We start from the raw sequence: 22,201 nt of genomic DNA, 5'->3' as shown, positions 1-22,201 counted from the left end.
TCTGTGTCTGTGCATGTCTGTGTGTGTCTGTGTGTGTCTGTGCATGTCTGTCTGTGTCTGTGCATGTCTGTGTGTCTGTGTATGTGTGTGTCTGTGTGTCTGAATGTCTGTGTGTGTCTGTGTGTGTGTGTCTGTGTGTGTGTCTGTGTGTCTGAATGTCTGTGTGTGTCTGTGTCTGTGTGTGTCTGTGCATGTCTGTCTGTGTGTCTGAATGTCTGTGTGTGTGTCTGTGTGTGTCTGTGCATGTCTGTCTGTGTCTGTGCATGTCTGTGTGTCTGTGTCTGTGCATGTCTGTGTGTGTCTGTGTCTGTGTGTCTGAATGTCTGTGTCTGTGTGCATGTCTGTGTGTCTGAATGTCTGTGTGTCTGTGCATGTCTGTGTGTCTGTGTCTGTGCATGTCTGTGTGTCTGAATGTCTGTGTGTGTCTGTGTGTGTGTCTGTGTGTGTGTGTCTGTGTGTCTGAATGTCTGTGTGTGTATCTGTGTCTGTGTGTGTCTGTCTGTTTCTGTGTCTGTGCATGTCTGTCCGTGTCTGTGTCTGTGCATGCCTGTGTATCTGTGTCTGTGCATGTCTGTGCATGTCTGTGTCTGTGCATGTCTGTGTCTGTGCATGTCTGTGCATGTCTGTGTGTGGTCTGCAGCCTGACTTACCCCAGCCAGCTCACCTGTGCTGTCGCGCTCAGTCCCACATGCTTAGACCCCTCCTTCGCCACGCTGGCACCCACTGTCACCCACTGTCACCCACTGGCACCCACTGTCACCCACTGTCACCCGTTCTCTCTCCTTCCCTTCCTGACCGTGGTCCAATGAAAAGAAATGCATCTCTCTGGAATGAGCCTTTGTCACTCCGAGCCCTTCTGTGCCCTCACAGAGGTCAGCAGCACAGCTTCAATGACAAACCTTCCTGTTTGCTGCATTTTTCGGTTCGAATTTCCAGTACAAATATATAATGCAGGGCTAGATTAGGATTAAATAGCAGCCCTGGACTTTTGCCCATTCAGGGCCACCACAGAGGCGCACCCGCATTAAATTAGCCTATCAGGGGCAATAAGCTCAAAACCCCTTTGGCCCACTGGGAAAAAGTATGCCAGTATGCCAGATGGCCAGTCCAGTCCAGGGTCAATGTCTCCCCTCACCTAAAGATATTTATTTGTGTATGATATGCCTGTAGTTTATATGCCGGTGTTCTGGATATGGGAATGATATCTGAATAGATCTGTCATGGAGGCTTAACTCCAGTGCAGCCCAGCGAGAGGATACTGATGGGTGGCAGTGAGGGGGGTCAGCTGTGTGGAGGCAGCGGAGGGGAGGTGGGCGCAGTGCTGACGGCTGGCAGTGAGGGGGGGGGGGGGGCACTCATTACTGGTTGGTGCCACAATGGGCTTCGTGCCGAGAGTAAGCAGGACTCGTTTTGGGGTGATTAATGCCTCACTGCATGTCCTCACTGCATCCTGGAAAGGCAAGTAAGATTAAAAAAGATCTCTGCCTGCTCTTCTCCCTCACTGTGCCCCCCAGGCTGCCGCTCCGTTCACAGCCGCCCTCTGTGTGTTTGTCCCGTACCTGTGGTGTGTCAGAGGCTCGTGTGTCGGGAAGCTTCCAAAGAAGGGCAGGTGGTACAGGAGCGCTAACAGCCGAACATCCAGGCTCCGGAAGAGTCTGCACCCCCAGGCTAACAGCATGGTCAACAGCTGCCACCCTCTGCCAGCTGTGCCCCCCTCCCCCAGGCACTGTGGCAGTGGTCACCCAGCTCACTGCACTCTGCACCTTACATGCAGTTACACATGCTCTACCAGACGGACGAGCACCAGTCCCTTCATGCTGCACATTCCATTCTCATACTCATATATATGTTATATATTTTTATGCATATTTATGTATGTGTGTGTATTTCACATTTTTAACTTTTTATTTGTTGGTTTTTCGCTTTAATGTTTCTCTCTATGGTAGAAGCTTATATACTTCACATGCTTTCTACTGTGCTACTGTTTTCTGTTCAAGTTTTTTGATTTGCAGCATCTGCAGCGAGAGCGATAAGAATTTCATTATGTACTGCGCATATGATGATAAATTGCTTGAATGTTTGCATCTCTTCTCCCTTGTTGAATCTTGTACCCCCCCCCCCCTCATCTCTTTCTATAGGCCCTCATCTGTATCTTTGGCTGCCTCTTACATCTGGTTGAATGATCAGCTCCCCCCTCCCCCCCACTTTGCATTCCCCATAATATGTGCTGTACTGTAGCATCTTAAAGGGCTGCTGTTCATGGCACTACTGTTTTATTTAGGAGAAATACTTTCACTTGATCCCGTGGTCATATTTTGTTCCTGTGATACTGTTTACCTTGGTTGGGTGTTGATTTGGTTCAGTTAGTAAATTCACCACCTTAGAAATGAAGACATTTGCAGATGCTGGAGTTTGTCATAAATTACCCGCTAGAGATATAAAGAGAGTTTGATGTAGTAAGCTTCCTTACTGCTCTTCCGTCCTTTTTTCCTTCAGCTTGATTCTATTCTTTTTACCTTCAGCTTCCTGGTTTTTGTTCTTTCTTCCCTTCAGCTTCCTTGTTTCTGTTCTTTTTCTGCTTTAGTTTGCTTCTGTTCTCTTTTCCTTCAGCTTCCTTGTTTCTGTTCTTCTTCTGCTTCAGTTTGCTTCTGTTCTATTTTCCTTCAGCTTCCTAGTTTCTGTTCTTCTTCTGCTTCAGTTTGCTTCTGTTCTCTTTTCCTTCAGCTTCCTTGTTTCTGTTCTTTTTCTGCTTCATTTTGCTTCTGTTCTCTTTTCCTTCAGCTTCCTTGTTTCTATTCTTTTTCTGCTTCATTTTGCTTCTGTTCTCTTTTCCTTCAGCTTCCTTGTTTCTGTTCTTTTTTTCCTTCAACTTTAGAACATAATGACGTAAGAAATTTACAAACGAGAGGAGGCCATTGGGCCCATCAAGCTCATCTGGGGAGAACTTAACTAATAGCTCAGAGTTGTTAAAATCTTATCTAGCTCTTATTTAAAGGAAACCAGGGTTTTAGCTTCCGCTACACTAACAGGAAGACTATTCCATACTCTAACTACACGCTGTGTAAAGAAGTGTTTTCTCAAATTCAGTTTAAAATGTTCTGCTAATTTCCACTTATGGCCATCAGTTATTGTATTTGAACTAATAATGAAGTAACTATTTGGCTGAACAGCATCCAGACCTGTTAGAATCTTATAGACCTGGATCATATCCCCCCTTAGTCTCCTTTGCTCGAGGCTGAACAGATTCAGCTCAGCTAACCTCTCCTCATAAGACATTCCTCTAAGACTCATTCTTGTAGCCCTACGTTGAACCTTTTCCAAGACAGCAATGTCCTTTTTAAGGTATGGTGACCAAACCTGCACACAGTATTCTAGGTGGGGTCTTACCAAGGAATTGTATAATTGGAGCATCACCTCCCTTCACTTAAACTCCACACACCTAGAGATGTAACCCAAAATCTTATTGGCCTTTTTTATTGCTTCCCCACACTGGCGAGAGTGGGACATGGAAGCATCAACATACACACCGAGGTCTTTCTCATAATCAGCTACCTTCATTTCAGTGGAACCCATAAAATATCTGTACTTTATATTTCTGCTCCCTGCATGGATTACCTTACATTTATCTACGTTAAATTTCATCTGCCAGGTATCAGCCCAGTCGCTAATTAAATCAAGATCCTGTTGTAGCCTCTGTGCTGCTAATTTAGTATCTGCTACACCACCCACCTTGGTGTCGTCTGCAAATTTAACCAGTTTACTGTATGTTTTGGTGTCAATATCATTAATGTAAATTAGGAACAATAATGGTCCTAAAATTGAACCCTGTGGTACCCCACTATGAACGCAGGCCCACTGCGACATTGTGCCTCTAATAATTACCCGCTGCCTCCTGTCTGTTAACCAGTTTTCCATCTGTTTCTCTGCGTTATGTTTGTTCCCTGTGAGACGCTCTGGTTTAAAAACTCTGCAGGCCACCCACCATCTGTTCTTCCAGTTCCAGTGCTGTTCCCATGGCAACTGAGAACGCCCTAAAATCATGCAGCCCCCAGGTGTTGATCTTGCAGCAGCAGGAGAACCTCAGGGGAAAGTTCAAGCACTAAGCCTAAAAGGAGGGGTGACCAGGTTAACGTGCGTAAACATCCACTGTGAAGATCTGCAGCAGATAGTGGTTTCAGACGTGTGTATAAGATAAAGGTGATAAAGAACTGTGTATCTGATTGTGTATGCTCATGCAAAAGTAGGACCAAAAATGAAACGACAGTATTACTGACATCCTTGACTTTTTCTCCATCTTTTGTCCTTAATCAGACATCCATGCTTTAAAATCCTGCAAGAAGTTTTCAAGAGGTCAATTTCTTTATTTCCAGAACAATGCATCCAAGATCCTCCTTGAAAAAGCTGGAAACTGACTGCCACAGACCAGTAGGCGGTAGAGTAAGTGATAGTCAAACCTGTCACATTTGAGGCAACGCGGAGTATCTGATGTTATCTGCTGTTACTGTTGTGTTCAATGGCTCGATGTTTGCCACCAGTCGTGTTTCACATGAGCCACCACTGTCCGAGAGTTGGTGATGCTAAACGTGGTCACCCACATTTAGACACCTTGTGTAAATAGGACCTCGCCATCCAAACCCACACATGTACTCAAACCTGAATACTGCAGAGAATCTCTCCATTTGATCTTTGACCTCATCCTTCCTTACTAGATTCACATCCAGGGTTCTAGATTATATTAAGGGCTCTATATTCACATCCAGCATGCAATGCTGGGCACCAAAATCTCTATGCACTTTTAGGAGACAACATACTGGAAAATGCCACTGTTTGTATGCTGCCCAAACTGACAGAGTCACACTGCAAACCTCTGGGAGCTGACAGAGGGGACCCGTGGCAGGGTGGCCTCATTTCCTGCACCTGATGAGACAAATTGCATCATTTTCCTGCACATTTCTGGCTATAAAACAGCAGCCTTCCGATGAAACTGCCGATATCCATCTTTGTACTAGACTTCTGTCAATTGGCATCCCCTGAATTGTTATGTATAGCTCTATACAGACACACTCTCATAAATAATACCTCCACCCCCACTTCCGTTTTATTTTCTTTTAAATTCTTATTAAAAGCTTTCCCAGAGCCACCTTTCAGATACACGATTCGATTTCCAGAGGAGTGCAAAGACTTTGCTCTCAGTCGCTGCAAAGAAGATTTTCCATCTGGTCAATTAATGGTCTCAAATCCCACAAAACATCAGAGACATTGCAATACATTTGTGTCTCCTAAAATATACATGTGGCTGCATCTTTAAGGAGGGAGGTGGTGCCGTTCACACTAGTGGTTTAGCCAGTTTATACCCGCGGGGACGGGGGGGGCGCACTGTCACCTCTCATGTCTCTCAGGACAGCTGTGAAAGTTAGATCTACTGGATTTTAACTCATAGCTGAGGCACAGGGGAGGTTTTCTGGGACTTTCCATCTCTCAGCCAAAACAAGGTGACGTCAAGTGCAAGACATAGCAGCAGAAACAAATGCTTCTTTGGGGAGAAACGTTGACTTCAGGCTATCAGTCAGCATCTTTTAATAGCCTTGCAGTCTAGCATGACATTTGTGGCGTGTTAGTGCATGTGCGTGTTAGTGCATGTGAGTGTTAGTGCATGTGCGTGTTAGTGCATGTGCGTGTTAGTGCATGTGAGTGTTAGTGCATGTGCGTGTTAGTGCATGTGCGTGTTAGTGCATGTGAGTGTTAGTGCATGTGCAATGTTACTCTGGCTTCTATAGTGAAAATGTAGGTAACTACGTATGAATTATTCTTCCATCCATCAATCCATTCATTCAGTCATCCATTCATTCATTCAGTCATCTATCCATCCGATAACTGCTCTGCTCATGCTGGCCAAGGTTGTTTGGAGATTATTTTTTTTAAATGTAGATGATAAAGGTAAAACATTGAAATGTGATGGTTTTGGCTTAACTTTTTTTTTTATTAAAAAACTAAACTATACTGATGAGTATTAATGAAAATATCCATCTTCCATAATCTCTTGCCTGGTAAAGGGTTGCAGTCAGTCTGAAGGATATCCTAGGTGACATCGTTACATCCTGGGTGCCAGAAATATTATGTGTGTATGGAAATTCACAAGCTGTTTCCTTTAAGTAGCATCAGTGATTGCAGCAGCCTTTAATTGTAATAGCTAATAATTTGCACTAGTCTAAATGGTGCCTGGATGCAGCTGCGAGGAAGGATTATTATTACACATGTAATGATGTTTTTCAAAGAAAAGCTATTTTGCGTGGAGAGTTTTCAGAGATTAGTCTCCAGTATAAGATAATAAAAATAACGTACGCTTTTCTGTCCTGACTGCGGGAGACAAATTCTGGTGAATGAGAATGTGACTCATTTCTCTCTTCTTTAGGTGAGTTTTTTTCTTTTCGGGCACAAAAGGTGTGGGCAGATTTCGTTAGTCAGTTTCTCAGTGAAGTAGTGACTGGATGGCCACAGACACGCATAGGCAGTGAGGACCGGTGACGTCCCTGCCCGCAGGCGTGCCATTGTGCTCGACTGGGCTCCTTTGTGTGAGCGACACGGGGACCTTTGCCGCTTTACCCCCCCCCCCCCCCCCCCCGCCGGCCATGCTGGGAGCGACTTGGCAGCGGCTAAAATGCTGAAACATTCAGTCAAAGCAAAACGGCAGCGATGGCCAGTCGCACACGTGCGCCTGTTTTAAATAGCTGTCAGGGAAATGACTGGAGCTGGTGGTCATAAAGTATTTAGCCCACAATTTGCAGTCAGATAACGTAGCCTGACAGCTGCCCACTCATGCTGGCCTAAGAAAGCTTGCATGTTCCAGCGTTTCTTCTCTGACTTTATTCATTGTTATTTCTTGCTCCCTCTCCCTCGCTCTCCCTCTCCCTCGCTCTCCCTCTCTCTCCCTCGCTCTCCCTCGCTCTCTCTCTCGTACCAGAGGTGTCTGCTTTCATTCAGCATTTTCAGTACATTCTCCCCCCCCCCCTACCCTTTTCCCACTTCTTTCTCTCCAAGCATGAACTTTTGATGGCCCCCCCAACTGCCTGTGCTCCGGGAGGAAGCTGCCGGGGTCCGAACGCCCCCCAGGAATGCAAGCGGCCCAAGGTAGAGGGGGTTTGACGTCGCGTACATTTTAGAAAAACACCGTCTATTTCCTGTCTCCACCCCTGGTTCTGCACTCAGAACAGACGGCCCCCCACCAGCCACCCCTCCTCTCTCCCCCACCTGAGTTTTGTCTCTGTTAAAGGTCACACCGCGCACACCAAACCGTGCTCACCGTGCGCACACTCACGCCCCAAACCCAGAGAGGCGCTGCTCGAAAATGGGTCCCGTATCATTCATTTTCAGTTCATACAGTTCAGTTCAGAAGCTCAGTCAGCTAACAGCACACAAGTCATAGCATACAAAGGCTTGTTTATTTTCAAACTGTGACAGTATTTCACAGAAAGTAAAAAAAAAAGTAAAAATACCAACTTAGTTTGCCTAAATGTTTATAATGCACACAAACATGTATCACATACAAATTCATAGCATCCATACACTTAATGTGAAATGAGTAAGCCCTTTTCCACATAAAAAGAAATAAAATGTAACATAAGAACATAAGAACATAAGAACTATACAAATGAGAGGAGGCCATTCGGCCCATCGAGCTCGCTTGGGGAGAACTTAACTAATAGCTCAGAGTTGTTAGAATCTTATCTAGCTCTGATTTAAAGGAACCCAAGGATTCAGCTTGCACTACGTTATCAGGAAGACTATTCCATACTCTGACTACATGCTGTGTAAAGAAGTGCTTCCTTAAATCCAGTTTGAAATGTTCTCCTGCTAATTTCCACCTATGTCCACGAGTTCTTGTATTTGAACTAATGCTGAAGTAACTATTCGGTTGAACAGCATCCAAACCTGTTAGAATCTTATAGACCTGGATCATGTCCCCCCTCAGTCTCCTTTGCTTGAGGCTGAACAGATTTAGCTCAAATAACCTTTCCTCGTATGACAATATGATTAAGATGAAGATTCAGCTCGTTTGTCATTGCACATGATACAAGTTCATGAATAGGCATACTGGTATGGCAATCTGGGCAGGCCCTCGTGCCATGACTGCATGTGATCTTCCTGCAGCCAAATGCCCTCCAGAAAAAGATGAGCCACTTCCTCACACATGAGGACTCCTGTAAGTCTGTCTAATCTACACCACGGTGTCTGCAGGGAGCAAAGAGTTACGGAGCATCATGCTTTCTACAATCTGTGGTGCAAATATTCCCCCGACACGTCTGTCCTTTCTGACAGTGCTTATGAGGACGACTGCAAAAATTTGCAAGACATCCATTCATAAACTGTCCCTGTCCTAATTGGCTTCAAGGCCCATTCATGATTGCAGGGACGGATTATGGGTTGTGTGGGCCCCTGGGCAAAACGTTCGCGAGGGCCCCCCCCCCACCACCAGCACCACCACCACAATTCAAGGGCCCTTGGCAGCCAAACGCCCTCCCTCCATGTTTCCATCAGAGGCCCTATAGGGTCAGGGGCCCTTGTAGGCAGAGGATCAAAGAATGTAGGCCCTCTAAAATAGACAAACGAAAATACATTGTTGATAAGCGTTGCAAATTGTTTTGGGCTAGGGGCCCCACGGGCCCCCTGCACCCTAAGGGCCCCTGGGCAGAGGCCCCGCTGGCCCGGTCCGTAATCCGTCCCTGCGTGATTATACTGCGAGTACTGATGGGACTTGTAGGCTTTTCAGATGGACTTGTTGCCTCCAGTGAGCTCCATTTCCTGCAGTGACAGGTATCCACCATTGGAGGGCTCCAGTTTCACCGAGGAGAACCTGCCGGGGGTTATACCAAATGATTCCACGGGGGCACTGGGCCTATCTGCTAAACCCATGTCACGGGGAACAGGATAGGGGTAGGGAAGCTGTGGGAAGCTGTGGAAGGGCTGAGAGGAGCCTGCAGGACAGACGACTGCTCTGGATGAAGGGCACGCCACTAAAGGAGCAGGCCAGTGTGCTGATTCTCCAAAGCTGTTCAGCTCCACCTTCTCCTCTTCATTCTCCTCCATTTCCTGATCCTCCTGCCCAGTCCCGAAGCCTGAGTCGGGCACCTCGACATGCCTGTGGAAGTCTCCGTCCTTTGCTAGACACTCATAGGAGGAGCTCGTTTGAAGAGAATGTTCATAAGAGCTGTCGTCCTGATCGTCCTGACCCTCACCCGGCTGGTAGCTGAAGTAGACGGAGCAGGGCTCGATCTCGTAGGAGCTGGGGTATTTGGAATATAGGTATCCTAAGTTGGAGAAGGTGGAATGACCACTACTGTCCCACTGTTTGGCCAGGTTGCTGAACTCCAGGTAAGCCGGGGTGACTTTCTCTTTGGAGATCTCCAGCACCGAAATATCCTCGGAGTTGCGTAGAATGTCGAAAGACTCCGGCGAGAACATGGGACTTAACCATTTCTGTGGGGAATAGGAGAGCTATGAGCTGTAGGGTCGGCCGCTACCTCCACCCGTCAAGGGAGCATCATTGTTAAGGCCTTCAGGAACAGAGATCTATCTAAGCAGTAAAACAAAAGCATCTTTGGCATTTCAATATCACCCCCCCATCAACTAGCCTCCTATTTACGCAGTTGCCATAGTTACACCTTCTGTTGTAATCACAGAAAGTGCGCAAATGGAGGCTGGCTTTCAGTTATCATCTGTTCTAGATGCTCTGATGACGTTCTGCACGTCAGGAATACTCAAGCAACCATTCAGATTGTCTGCTCTTTCCGGTATCACACCCGAGCACTGGCTGAGATCAGGGAGAGTCCACGCCCATGTGCATCCGTTACCGACGGGGACTCAAAGACACACAGAAACCACACCAAGGGCCAACACTCAAAAGACATTTCCCAAGGAAACCGGGGCTTTTGGTGTGGTGCAGTTCTTCCTTGAACTCATCAGCGTGAAGCTTTTTATCACAAAGACACCATTTAAGATGGTAAAACAATGTTAAAACAATTTGTGTTAAACCACATTTCATTTATCTTTTGATATGCACATGAGACAAGCCTGTGCTTAACCCCGGGTACCTGGAAGTTTCCCTCGTGAATGGAGTGGAGGCTGGCAAAATATTTCGAGGGATCGGGGATGTGCAGACATTTAACCTGGTAGAACCTGCCAACAGGACAGGGGAGAGAGAAAATGAGCAGTGGCAGGTCACACAGCCTTGGGTCACGTGAGAGTCACAAGTGGCCTCACCATTTCTCCTGGTAGGTGCGGCATAGGAACACCATCAAGATCATGATGAACATGAAGCTGAGCACGAGCACCACGGGGACTTCCACACTCCAGTTAAAGCCTAGGACATGAGAACGGCAGCTGATTCAGCATCCAGACCATCTTCTTACACAATTCAAAACCATGCCACTGATGAATATGCAAGAACATCAACAACTTTTACAGCCAAAATATATAGGTGTAAGATGGCGCATGTGCGAGCGGCAAAACGGTCTCCGCACGTCTCTTCACACCTGTTTGTTTGTTAATGTTTATCTTGCAGGTACAGATTGGGATGTAGTTACTGATGGGACTGATAATGTCAGTGAAGCAGCGTTTGCTATTGCAGGGTATATACAATTCTGTGAGGACACAATTTATACCCAAAAAGAATATTAAATTATTTCCCAACAATAAACCTTGGGTGACTCCGGAGTTAAAGCACCTCCTTAATCAGAAAAAGCGCCTGTTTAAATCAGGTGGAAATAGGGAAGACAAAAAAACAGTACAGAGGAAGATTCTGGACTGTAATCTGATTGTGGACTGTAAAGTTGCATACAAACGTAAACTTTTTTTAAAATAATCCTAAACGAGCATAACAAGGGGTACAAGCAGTTACAGGGTACAAACCTAAGAATCATCTTATGGATAATGAGCTTGATATGGCTAATGAGTTAAATAATTTTTATTGTAGATTTGATACGCATGAGGAAATTGCAACAGAGGATGTTTTTTCTCAGGAAACTAAAAGTTTTTAGATTAGATACTGGCATTCTTCAATTATTTTATGAAGCTCTTCTGCAGAGTGTCCTGTCCTTTGGGTTAATTTGTACCTTTGGAAATGTGCATGCACAGGATCGTAAGAAATTGTAGCATTTTATCAAATTAGCCAGTAGGGTCATTGGAGTTGACCAGGCTTCTGCAGACCAGCTGTACAATGAGCTGCTTATGGAAAAGATGAAACAAATTTCATTAATTTATTTATTTTTATTATTGAACCAAATTTTAGATGATCCTACACATCCTCTGTTCTCAAACTTTGTCAGAAGTAATAGGTCGAATGTCAGAATTCTGCAGAGTAATCAGAACAACAAGGTATCATAAGTCATTAGTGCCCACAGCAATTAGACTGCACAACAACAGATCTAGTATATCTGTTGTACCTTCATTTTACCCTTTTGCATGTCTATTCAATTTTATTTATTCGCTTGCCTTCTCCGAATTTTTGTTATGTGTACAATGTGGTATGTTTGTTTGCATTGTGAGACCTGCAATGTTGACCATATGAATTTCCCCTGGGGGGATAATAAAGTTTACCTTGACCTTGACCTTGATCTTGACCTTGACGACCACCCAGCATTAATGGCACGATACCTTGAGAGGGGGGCATATTCTCTGGCCTCCAGGAAGTGGTGGGGCTCCAGTCGCTCCAAGCCCCTGAGAGTTTCTCTACCGGACGGACCCGAACCCGGGCCTGATACAGCGCTGCCTTCTCCAGTATGTCTTCATTTAGCTCCACCCACATTTTCCGTTTAGAATAGACGTCCCGCGCCACCTGAGAAGCAGAAGCAAACCACACGCTCATCACCCCCCAAAACCGACAGCCACCCTGCCAAAATGCCTCTTAACCCGCTTCCCCATGGTGATGAGGGCAGCCACCGAAAATTTGTGTTTTTGACCCTTACGTCAATATTATTGTCATGTTTTTAAAATGTATTTTTTGTTATGATAAAAATTGCATACCTTTAGCTAGATAGTCGGCCTATAACTGACTTTGATTCGATTATTGGTGTATATTCACCCAGATAGCGACATGTTTTATTCACTATACCTCTATACTTAACTCGATAATTGTTTCACCGGCATGTTTTATTAGATTCATTTAGCTAGATAGTGACATGATTTATTGATTATTACCATATATTTAGATTGTTTGTTTAACTGGCATGCATTTAGTAATTATTAGCGTAATAAATTGATAATAGTAGGGATTTTGCTTTACCAATATGCATTTAACTGCAGACCTAGTTATATTACACGTAATCCACATTTTGAGGCACAGACTGAAGCAGTAGCTATAAATATTATCATGCTGAACAGTTATATACGGAGAATCGTTGTGTTATAAGGTTATAACTGAGGGTATGCACAGTTAACAGGGGTCCCCTCTCAATGCAGCGATCAATAGCGCTTCTAGCAGCGAATGATACTTTGTTGCTGCCTATTAAGGTGGTGCAGCTGTGGTTCAGCTATGCTGCAGTATGGTAGTATATGAAAAATTCGTCACATAGCGGATGCACCAGTATGGCGTCCAGCCTCAACCCCGACTTCCTTCCAAGCGCTTACCTCCCATCCATGTTTCTCAAGCTTGAACTGCATTTGAAACTCGTAATCAAATATGTAAGGTGACAAAGGGTGACCGGGACTCCAGGACATGTTGGATTTGAGTACGGTGGGCCTGCCAGGAGGGTGCATTTTGACTGCCAAAAGCAAACATCCAGTCACACACCCCCACATTTTTATGCTGGTTTAACAAATCAGTTAACAGACCACTTTAGGACAGATAACAAATGCAGGGAAACTCACTGTTTCTTGCTGGTGAGTAATCGGGTATACGGAATACCATGTAGTTGTTACATGTAACATTAAGTGGTATCTTGTCCCGAAAAATAAATTGCTGGAAGGAAGGAAAGTTACGTTAATAAAGATGTTAAATAGTCAAGATGATTCATCTTTTCATCCGCCTGGGAAGGGATCCAGCTCCCCCATATCACAGTAAGCAATTTGAAGGTGGATGGATGGATGGATGGATGGGTGGATGGATGGATCTAGGGTAACTATTCAGTCAAACCAATGTATTTATAACTGCAGGCTCATTCCCAATGACACTGCATTTTACCTTTAGGTTAAATGTGCATTTTTGAATAAGAAATTGATGGTAAATTGCATGGTAGCCAGACACCTGTACGGTCCTGGGTTCAGTACCAAACCATGTGAAGCTTCTGCATTTTCCCCACGTTACAGCATGTTGGTACTCTGGCCCCTGTGAGACTCACCATTTTATTTAATTATTGCAAAATTTAATTACTCTTTTGTTTCAACACAAATATGCCATTAAACAAGGGCCCCATTTTTCTCTTATGTAGTAGTACTTCACAGAAAGAACATCAGTTGTCAAGTAAGAAGGACGGAATTTCTGAAGCATTGTGCTGTAAACTGAGAGGCCAATTTTCTGTATCAAGCCCATTATATTTGTGATATCACGACCATCTCAGAAAGGCTCTCCATGCATCTGGGAGAGTCGGGTTGTCGTTGCTTACATTAGACACAAAAACAAGATGGCAGCCCCTCAAAGTGCCGTCTGATCCCAACAAAGGCTTCAGATCACATATCCTGACACTGGTGGGACAGAGGAGAATATATTCAGCTTTCTGCAGATTCAAATGGATCAGTCTGAAAAGTAAGATTCCCGTCCACCTGGTTTCCCTCCAGCGAATCTCACTTGTTAGCCTTTTGCCCTTGGAGATGGCAGACCACCCCTGGACCTACTGTGGAGCAGTTCCAGACACAGGTGATGTTGTTGACATAGTCATTGACACAGTCAAGACCTTGGGACAAAAGAAACTGCAAATCATCATGCATTTCACAGACCTTAAGGAAGAGCTTCGCGTGAAAGCATCAACTAGAGATCACGACACCACAGTCATTCGGCACCAGGGGTAATCCCGACAGTGCCCACCAACCCCCTCCCCCCCCCCCATGCTCACTTCTGCACACCGTGACACTCAACTCATTCTCTGGGACGACCGCAAGCTTTAGAATGAAAGCCTTATTAGGGCAGACTGCTGACCTGCTGACCTGAATGGATGCTGTCAGTCACGTGCTACAAGTCAGTGCCACTGTGGAGTTAATTGCAATGGACACCTGATTGGGTCACAGGTAGGAGCTGAAATGAAGCCAACAGCTACAGGCCTTGAGGAGTTCTGTTTTAGAGCCTGAAAGCATAGGGTGGATGAATCCAACCCTCCGTCTTTCAGGGGTAGCATGTACTTACCTTGGATGGAGAGAACAATCCAGAGATTTAGCAGGAAGGTCAGAAGACTCAGATGTACAGCCCCCATATCAGCCTGTTGTCAAGAGAAAAAGCTCACAGATAAGTAAAGCGTCCGTGTTGATCTGACAAATATCTAAGCTGTGCTTGGTAAGTGATTGTTAGTAGCTGATTTTTCCCTGTCTCTGGCGATCGGCGGTAAATTAATGGAGGAATCCACTGGTTTTGGTCAAAGGATTAGCGATTTGCTTTATCGGCTTTATTCCTGGCCCACGGAGGGCCGCCCTCTCACTGCATAGGCCCGCCCACCCCTGCGGAGGCCCGCCCTCTCCCTGCGGAGACCCACCCTCTCCCTGTGGAGGCTCCGCCCTCCTCGTGTGTTACTGACATTGCTGCCATCAGTAAAGCAAGGCTTAGTGCATCGCAAGCTGTGCATTATGCGTTTATGGAGGCTAAGAACGACCTTAGGTACAGTGGTTACTTCACATCTGGCTCTGCCAATGATTCAACATTCTGCTTAGATACAACCCAACGCCTGGGGGGTGTGGTGGTTGACAGGCTGCCATGATTCTCTCACACCTCTGGAGACAAAGTCTCTACCCTGGTTCTATGTGTGTGGAGTTTTTATCGGTCTTGTCGTGGGGTCTCCCCACTTTGAATTGGAGCTACCAAATTGTGAATGGTGTCAGCAAGGGTGTTGGGGGGGGGGGGGGGGACATAGATACCATGGCTGATTCATAGCATGTTTCACCCAAACCTCTACTCTTAATTCAACAACTGTCTGGTGCTTAGATCATAGGCCTGTCATTGGTTTGAAATTCTGCATTTAATTCCAAAACCTGCAACAATAAAGAAAAGTTTGAGACAGAGTAACCAGGAAAAGTTATCACTGAAATATTTGCAGATGATCTCTTGCATTTTTTACTTGTAAATGTGAAAATAATGTCTTTAGGTACAAATATGTGGTAAGTGCAGTATAAACAGCAGCCGCTTCTGTACCTCCAGAGCCCAACACACTATTCTTCTTAATTGTCGCACACTCATCTTGCCACTTATAATAGCACATCGGTTTACTACTGTGATATGATCAGCTGACACTATGTGTGCTATAGAAAATGAATCAACACCCTGCTAACCAATCAGGTTGGAGAATTCAACAGCACTGTGGTATAAGCTGATTTAATCTCTAGTCTCAGAATGCATTTGGTTCCTCACATCCTGGCTCTATCAGAATCCTGCACCCCCCAAAGAACATTCCTACTTCGACTGCCCAAAACCCTCAAATTTACTCCTCTCTTAGTTCTTTGTAATTACTTTGTATTTGAATGTTATGTAGTTATTTTGACACTGCAAAACTGCATATTTTTATCATTTCTCACCCATAGGGGGCACAAGGGAACTCTGCTGAAGCGCTGGACGTGTTTTCATTCTCCATTCTGGATGATGCCTCATCCTTAGGGACCAGAATGTCCGCCTCAGCAAAGCACAGGACACTGGGCCTCATCCTGCCAGCCTCATTCGGCCTGCCCCGCCTGCCCCGCCTGCACTCCTGCACTCCTTCTACTTACAAAGCTGGCCAGGATCTGGGCCTCATCCTGACACGTAGCTGAATCTCAGACGACCTGTCCGCCACCTGCGATACTCTCTGCTCTGTCCTCATCTCACACGGCGACACCCTCCGTCTCCCCGCCAGCCTCATCTCACACGGCGACACCCTCCGTCTCCCCGCCAGCCTCATCTCACACGGCGACACCCTCCGTCTCCCCGCCAGCCTCATCTCACACGGCGACACCCTCCGTCTCCTCGCCAGCACGCCCACAGCCCTCTCACCCCTGGCTCTCAGGCATGATCCAGAGGAATGGAGAAAGCTCTGGACTGCTGAGAGTAAATGGCAGGGAAATAGAATCACTGTGGATCTGACTGAGTACCAATCACTTTTATTATCTTTTTCTGCTTTAATCCTTCCTGCAAAAACCACCTACTACCAAGACACCCAAGATACGGTCAAATCATTTTTCACTTTCAGCAAACTCCTCACCCTCGCAGCTACCACTCTGATTGCTGATAACTTGGGGTTCTTGATTGTTTGGACGATGTCGTGCAGTTCGTGCTCCAGTGCTGCATACACTGACTAGATATTCCTCGTTGGCTCAGCACAGCCGCGCTTATGCGCAGTTGATTCACGAACAGTAGTATTGTTTATAATGTGCTATTTGCTTCACAAATCAGTTGTAAATACTACACATGCAGTACTGTGCAAAAGTGTTAGGCAGCCGGTGAAAATATTTAAGGCTATTTTTCTGGGTAGTATCTTTGTAGACATGTATATTTGCGCAGAGAAGAAACAGCCATTCAGTGTTTGGTCAGGTATTACACACCAAACACACACTCCAACAATGGTTTGGGTTGAACATTGGGGGGGGGAGGTTGAGGGGGTTGCATTGGTTGTTGGATTACTGTGGGGCTCACCACCCCCACCCCCTCCCCCGCATTCTCTCCATAATTTATGCCCATGTCTTACAGTGATCACGGTGTTATAGTGATCAACCACTTATAGGGATCTGGAAGTTTGGAACAGAATCATTTCTATATAAATGATGTTCAAATAATCCGCTTATAGTAATTTCGTAGCAGGCTTACACTGTTCATTTTGGGTCCACAATACAGAGCCCCCTAGTGTCAAATGAGAAGAACCACATGTTAATCTTTGCTCTCAGATACATAATCCGTCCCACAGATTAGTGAATCGTGTGCATGGATTTGCAACCGTACTTATTTCTTTAGACAACGTGGAATAAAACAAAATATAGACTTAAATCAACTCATAAATCTAGATAAATTGGACTAAAAAACTCATTTTAATTTCTCTTCCTATAACGCAAAAAAATGGTTTGGCCTGCTCTTTTTAGTGCAGGTCAAACGAAATTGCGGTATTTCCAAACAAAACACCTTACAATGCAGAAAAAACAGCAGCAACATATTTAATTTTCTAGCAGATCTTTCTTAAATGTGCCTGAATTGTCAGAGAGGTGATACACCTGGTTTATCATCTCCATAGATTCCCAGCAGACCCAGAAAGACGCAGTAAGTGGATCGCGGCTGTCTGACGGGAAAATCTGCAGCTCACTGAATACCTGCGTTTGTGTGTTATTTATATGTATGATTTATGTATGTTTTTTTCGTATGATTTATTTATTAAAATTAGACAGCCTGCAGTTTACAATTCAGTTTGTAGCATTTTTTTCATGTTCTGTTAAATGCCAATCTGTTAAATGCTAGTTCTAAGTGAATTCTAAGTAAAGATGAAACATTGGCCTAAAGAAACAATTACTTGAATGATATTGTGATTATCGATATCATTTGATACAGAAAAAAACACCTGATTAAATTTGTTGCCATATCGAGCAGCCCATGGCTGATATCAGAACTGATTGACACGCAGTTGTTTTTCACCCTGCCTGTCTGTCATTAGACATCGCAGCACCAATATGATAAGGATAAAACTCACCTTTCATAAGACTGGGAAGCGATCTTTCTGGGAGTTTCCCAAACACTAGTCCTGTGTACATCAGCAGCCAGAAACCATATAATACATCTAAACGTTTAAAAGCTTTAAACTGCTCAAATGTGTATTCAGATGTGGAATGAACTAGATGTCATATGAGGGGGGGGGGGTGCTGGGAGATTATAATGACACTAATAACCTGGGCAGCCACCATGGAATTGGGGGTTAAGATAATCACAGGCACAGAGGCTTAGCCTGCTGAGCCACAACCCCCCCCCCCTTTTGTCCTTGGACATGAGCAGGACATGTAGTGGGTCTGCACCACCCTATTTGTTAAATTTCTCCCTCAGCTCAATTAATAATTAAGTATTTGATTTCATTCCTTATATAACTCAATGAGGTACTGATTAGCCAAGCATGGTGACATCGGTGTGTTGGAGGGTTCGTGCAAACACTGGGGTGATTTTCAGGAGAGGTTTTGAAATGGCTAAGATGACACACTTTGACAAAACATGAAATGATATCAAACTCTCTCCTACGCTGCTGGTTTTGCACCAACATTAAGATCATTTAACCATCATTTTTTTTGAATGCCTAAGGCATTTTCACTGGGCTGTACTTTTCTCACATTTTTGCACATCCCAGCCAAACGTAGCTCCAATCCCACATCTCTTTAGACAAAAGCAATTGCTTATTTAATGAAACAAAACGTGAGTCTGTCTGTGATTTTCCCATCTTATGCACGGACACTACAGGATTTGGCAGGAACTCGGCCTGGGTGACGTCTCGGAGGAAAATTGTAGCAGGATTGGCATTATTTTTGAAGGCTGCCAGTTACTGCATTACTGACTGACCTTCGACGCGCAAACGCTTCAGATATCCAAGGGCCACCCTTCCAAGAGGACATAAAGTCTTTTTTATCGTAAGATTTTGGGCAGATCTGTAGTAGTTGTTTACTATTCTACGAGCATAGTCTCATCAATAGACAAGAAATTAAAGAAACTGTCATTTGGGGGACATTAAGGTGGAACTGGAAAGGAACTGATTCACACCATAGTCTTGATCGCGGAGCAGCGACTGAGTGACTCCCTTAAGCTTAAGGTTGCATTCACCAGTGGTCGGCAGATGCTAAAAATGGCCAGGCAGCCTGATGCAGGGTATATGTGTATACTTTTATTCACTTTACCGCTTCATTCACTCATAATCGGTAGTTTTATCATTAGTATTGTCATCCTACGCTAGAACAAAAGGAAACGGAGGATGTTATTTGAGTTAAAAGAACGACCTGTTTCCTAAGCAGCCTCTTTGACACCGGGGGTAATTCTTATACATTCACAGTTAGTAGGACCAACAAGTGAGTATTTTTCCCTGACATGAACCATGTGGCAGACTTACCCCTCTTTCCAGCTGCCGATCGTCAGTCCCGGGACCCGCTGGCACGCCTTCACCCTCACAGTCGCTCTCTTGATGTCAGCCGGTGGATCTCGCTCAGGATGATGCTTCTGCCTTCTCGACCTGAGTGCCCAGATACAGTTTATGGTGACGGGGCCAAACCACGACTTTGTTTCTGACGTTAGTCCAGCTGTCCGGAAACTCAATACAGAGTCCTACTACTCCTCTCACACAGATCAGGCTGCAGATGCACAAGCATTTTAGTGATTGAAATGCGATTAGGTTTTTAGCCAAATGTTACCCGTACAGGTATAAATAGAGACAAGTGTGATCATACAGACCACATCCTGTTTCACTGAACCCAAGCAAACATTTCAGACTTCCAAATGTATAAACAAGTACACGCATTTAGTGAAACGCCGTGCCGACTCAGGGGTTATTGCCACTGAAACGTTGCATGTAAATTTGCAAACTGCTGCCGCAGCCTTGCTGCGTGATACTGTAAGTCGCCGTAGTGACAGATGCACTTGATGCGACTGTCAAACCGTCGGCAGGTTTTTCTGCAGGGGAGGATGAACAGAATGTTTGCCGCATGGCTTGAATGAATTAGAGTAGAACCAGTTATCTGTGACAAAACATAAACACGCAGCGTAGCTTAAACGTGTCTCGGAAGGTTGCCAATCCATAGTATAGCTAGGCAAGTTCCATTGGACTTCCCATCGACTATCAGCTAATTTCATTTTAGCGCTGTGGTCTCACTGCTTAACCACCAGCAGTAACATTCCCGGCAGGAGCACTGCTGAGGTGTCCATAAGCAACACCCTGGACATCACGGACAGGATATAAGCCTGGCAGTAAATGCAAATCACTATGGCTGCTTGGCTGCAACTCACACTCGTGAAGGCTATTCTCCAGACTAATTTCCCAGAACGCTACGGAGTGCATGGATTCGTGTGTTTTTATATAAACAGAACACTATTTTCACACGTCCACTTCGTAGCACATCCCCACGCGAAATACATTACAGTGAATCTGCAAAACTAAAACACACCAGGATAGTCTTTCAACCTGCATAGCTGTTTGTCCACCAATCCCCCGGCACCTGTGTTGAGGAGGTGGGCTTGGTGCTGGGTGGGGGGGGGGGGGGGGCAGTTTCGCAACAGTTCCATCACCTCTCTAAACCTCACAGTGGCCCAAGCGCTGTCTTAAAGGTCAGGCTTGTGAGCGGAAATTGCTGTGGTGCATTGTGCAGTCCGTGTACAAAGGCAAGAGCAAAACAACAGAAAACAAAGACATACGACTGCAGACCACAGTGAGCGGTAACAGGGGGAGGGCAGGCTGTGCCGTGAAGGGTGAGGCGAGTTTAAAATAAAGGCTGAGATGGTTTTGAAAGCAAAATTGTGCAAGGCGTGGTTTCTGCTCAAGCAGCAATGTGAAGGGCATTGGCGATGAGAGCTGCAGAATCTGCTCGGACACAAGCCCCACGGCCCGGACACGTCCTGCAGAACACGAACTCATCAGCTGCAATCTCTACTTAATGTCTGGAGAATATTTCAAGCTAGTAGATCCCCGCATTTACAAATTCAGTCCCTTTTCCACATCTGTGTTCTCCTCACACTTGTTTTGATCGTGTTACTAACATAAACAAGGGAGTATTATTCACTGAACATGGTGCTAAATACGAGTATCAGTCTGCATTAGTCACTGAGCGTGATGCACTGGGGAACAGATTATTGATGGCGAGAGTACAACTGACAGCAGTGATGGTGAAACTGGCAACGGACGGAGGTGGCCGTAGTCGGAGGGATTCACGATCTACAGGAGCTGTGAAGGAAGCTTCTCTGATAGCTGATTAAATGTGAGAAATGCACGCCCTTCAGAGTGCAAAGACCCCCCTCCCTAAGCCCCCACTGGCCCCTGGCTCAGCCTCGCTGCTTTCACACTGTTAGCAGACGCCGACCGCAAGCCGTCGGCTATGCTCGCACCCTGGCCCCTAACATACTGACCTCATTTTACCCGGATGAAGCTGCCTATTGTGTCCAGCCATGTAAGGAAGAATCATTACTGTCTAGAGGCTGCTTGCATTGTCTCACCCCTTTTCCTCATACACAAAGCAATCATTTTTCAGACTAATTTAATTTTATCCATAGCAGTCTCCACCTGGTAGGTCTGCCCTGTAACACAGAGCAGATTGTCCCCATGGTGCAGCAAGGCTGTTGTCTGATCCGTGAGCTTGATGGGCCACGCAGGCACGACGCTGATGTCTGACGGATCCCTGAGAGCCATCCGCGTGCAGCAGGCTGTGCTATAGTGCTGTTAGCTTGGTCCTCCCGCTATTTATTTATTTTTTTCTCAGAATGTCTGAAAAACTTCCCAGAAGCAAAACAGAACGAAAATGCCCTTAGTTACCAAAATCAAATTCGATCAACTTCTCTGTAGGAGTGGAACCGTGAGACACTGTCTAATAATGCCAATACGGTCCATACAAACACACACAGATTAGGTATCTATATCTTTATGGGGACTCTCCATTGCAGGGGCATAACACTCATCCTAACCCAAACCTAAACTTAACCATAAGTAACCAAACAAAATACAAGACGCACACACACACATTCTATCTCTGGCCACTCATAGTTTTTTTTGCAATTGTGGGTGAAATAAATCACAGAGTTCTACCTAAAAAAAGTCTGTTTGCTGCTTCTCTGCGTTTCCCCAGCCAGACCTCATCAGTGCTCTGCTCATCCTAAATTACAGAAACTGCCTTTGTACGTTGACAGCAGTGAAACATAAGGGACATGTCCAGCGAAGCGCTGCCACATTGTCACAGAATGATGCCGCTTGCTTTGAAAGTGACTCATTGTTCAAAGCTGAGGTGAATGCCACCACCTCCGGCATGAATAATCTTCTCTCGTTCTTGCTCATTTCCAGGTGCTGTTGTCCACCAGGATATTTATGGTCCTCTAGACAAAAAGTAC

General features: G+C 45.3%; 1 protein-coding gene across 1 annotated transcript; it reads right to left on the bottom strand.

Annotated features, from left to right (window-relative positions):
• Positions 1-7,420: 7,420 nt before the first annotated feature.
• On the bottom strand, positions 7,421-19,646 carry il2rb (interleukin 2 receptor, beta). Its single transcript, XM_023796813.2, has 10 exons — positions 19,227-19,646; positions 14,330-14,402; positions 13,778-13,883; positions 13,596-13,674; positions 12,862-12,952; positions 12,622-12,755; positions 11,593-11,830; positions 10,258-10,357; positions 10,089-10,173; positions 7,421-9,474 (listed from the first exon to the last, which is right to left on the bottom strand). The coding sequence occupies exons 2-10, from the start codon at positions 14,394-14,396 to the stop codon at positions 8,764-8,766; spliced, it is 1,611 nt and encodes a 536-aa protein (XP_023652581.2). The 5' UTR covers positions 14,397-14,402; positions 19,227-19,646; the 3' UTR covers positions 7,421-8,763.
• Positions 19,647-22,201: the final 2,555 nt, after the last annotated feature.

The sequence above is a fragment of the Paramormyrops kingsleyae genome, chromosome 22 (assembly GCF_048594095.1).
Source record: "Paramormyrops kingsleyae isolate MSU_618 chromosome 22, PKINGS_0.4, whole genome shotgun sequence".
Classification (NCBI taxonomy): Eukaryota; Metazoa; Chordata; class Actinopteri; order Osteoglossiformes; family Mormyridae; genus Paramormyrops; species Paramormyrops kingsleyae.
Note: the sequence above shows the minus strand (reverse complement) of the source record. Positions and strands in the feature narration are given on the sequence as shown.

Coding starts and splice junctions, on each gene's coding strand:
- il2rb (XM_023796813.2), bottom strand. CDS start 14,396: ATGGGGGCTGTACATCTGAGTCTTCTGACCTTCCTGCTAAATCTCTGG. Junction 12,953..13,595: donor ATCTTGTTTTTGTGTCTAAT/GTAAGCAACGAC, acceptor CCTTCCTTCCAG/CAATTTATTTTTCGGGACAA. Junction 11,831..12,621: donor TTGAGAAACATGGATGGGAG/GTAAGCGCTTGG, acceptor TCTGCTTCTCAG/GTGGCGCGGGACGTCTATTC.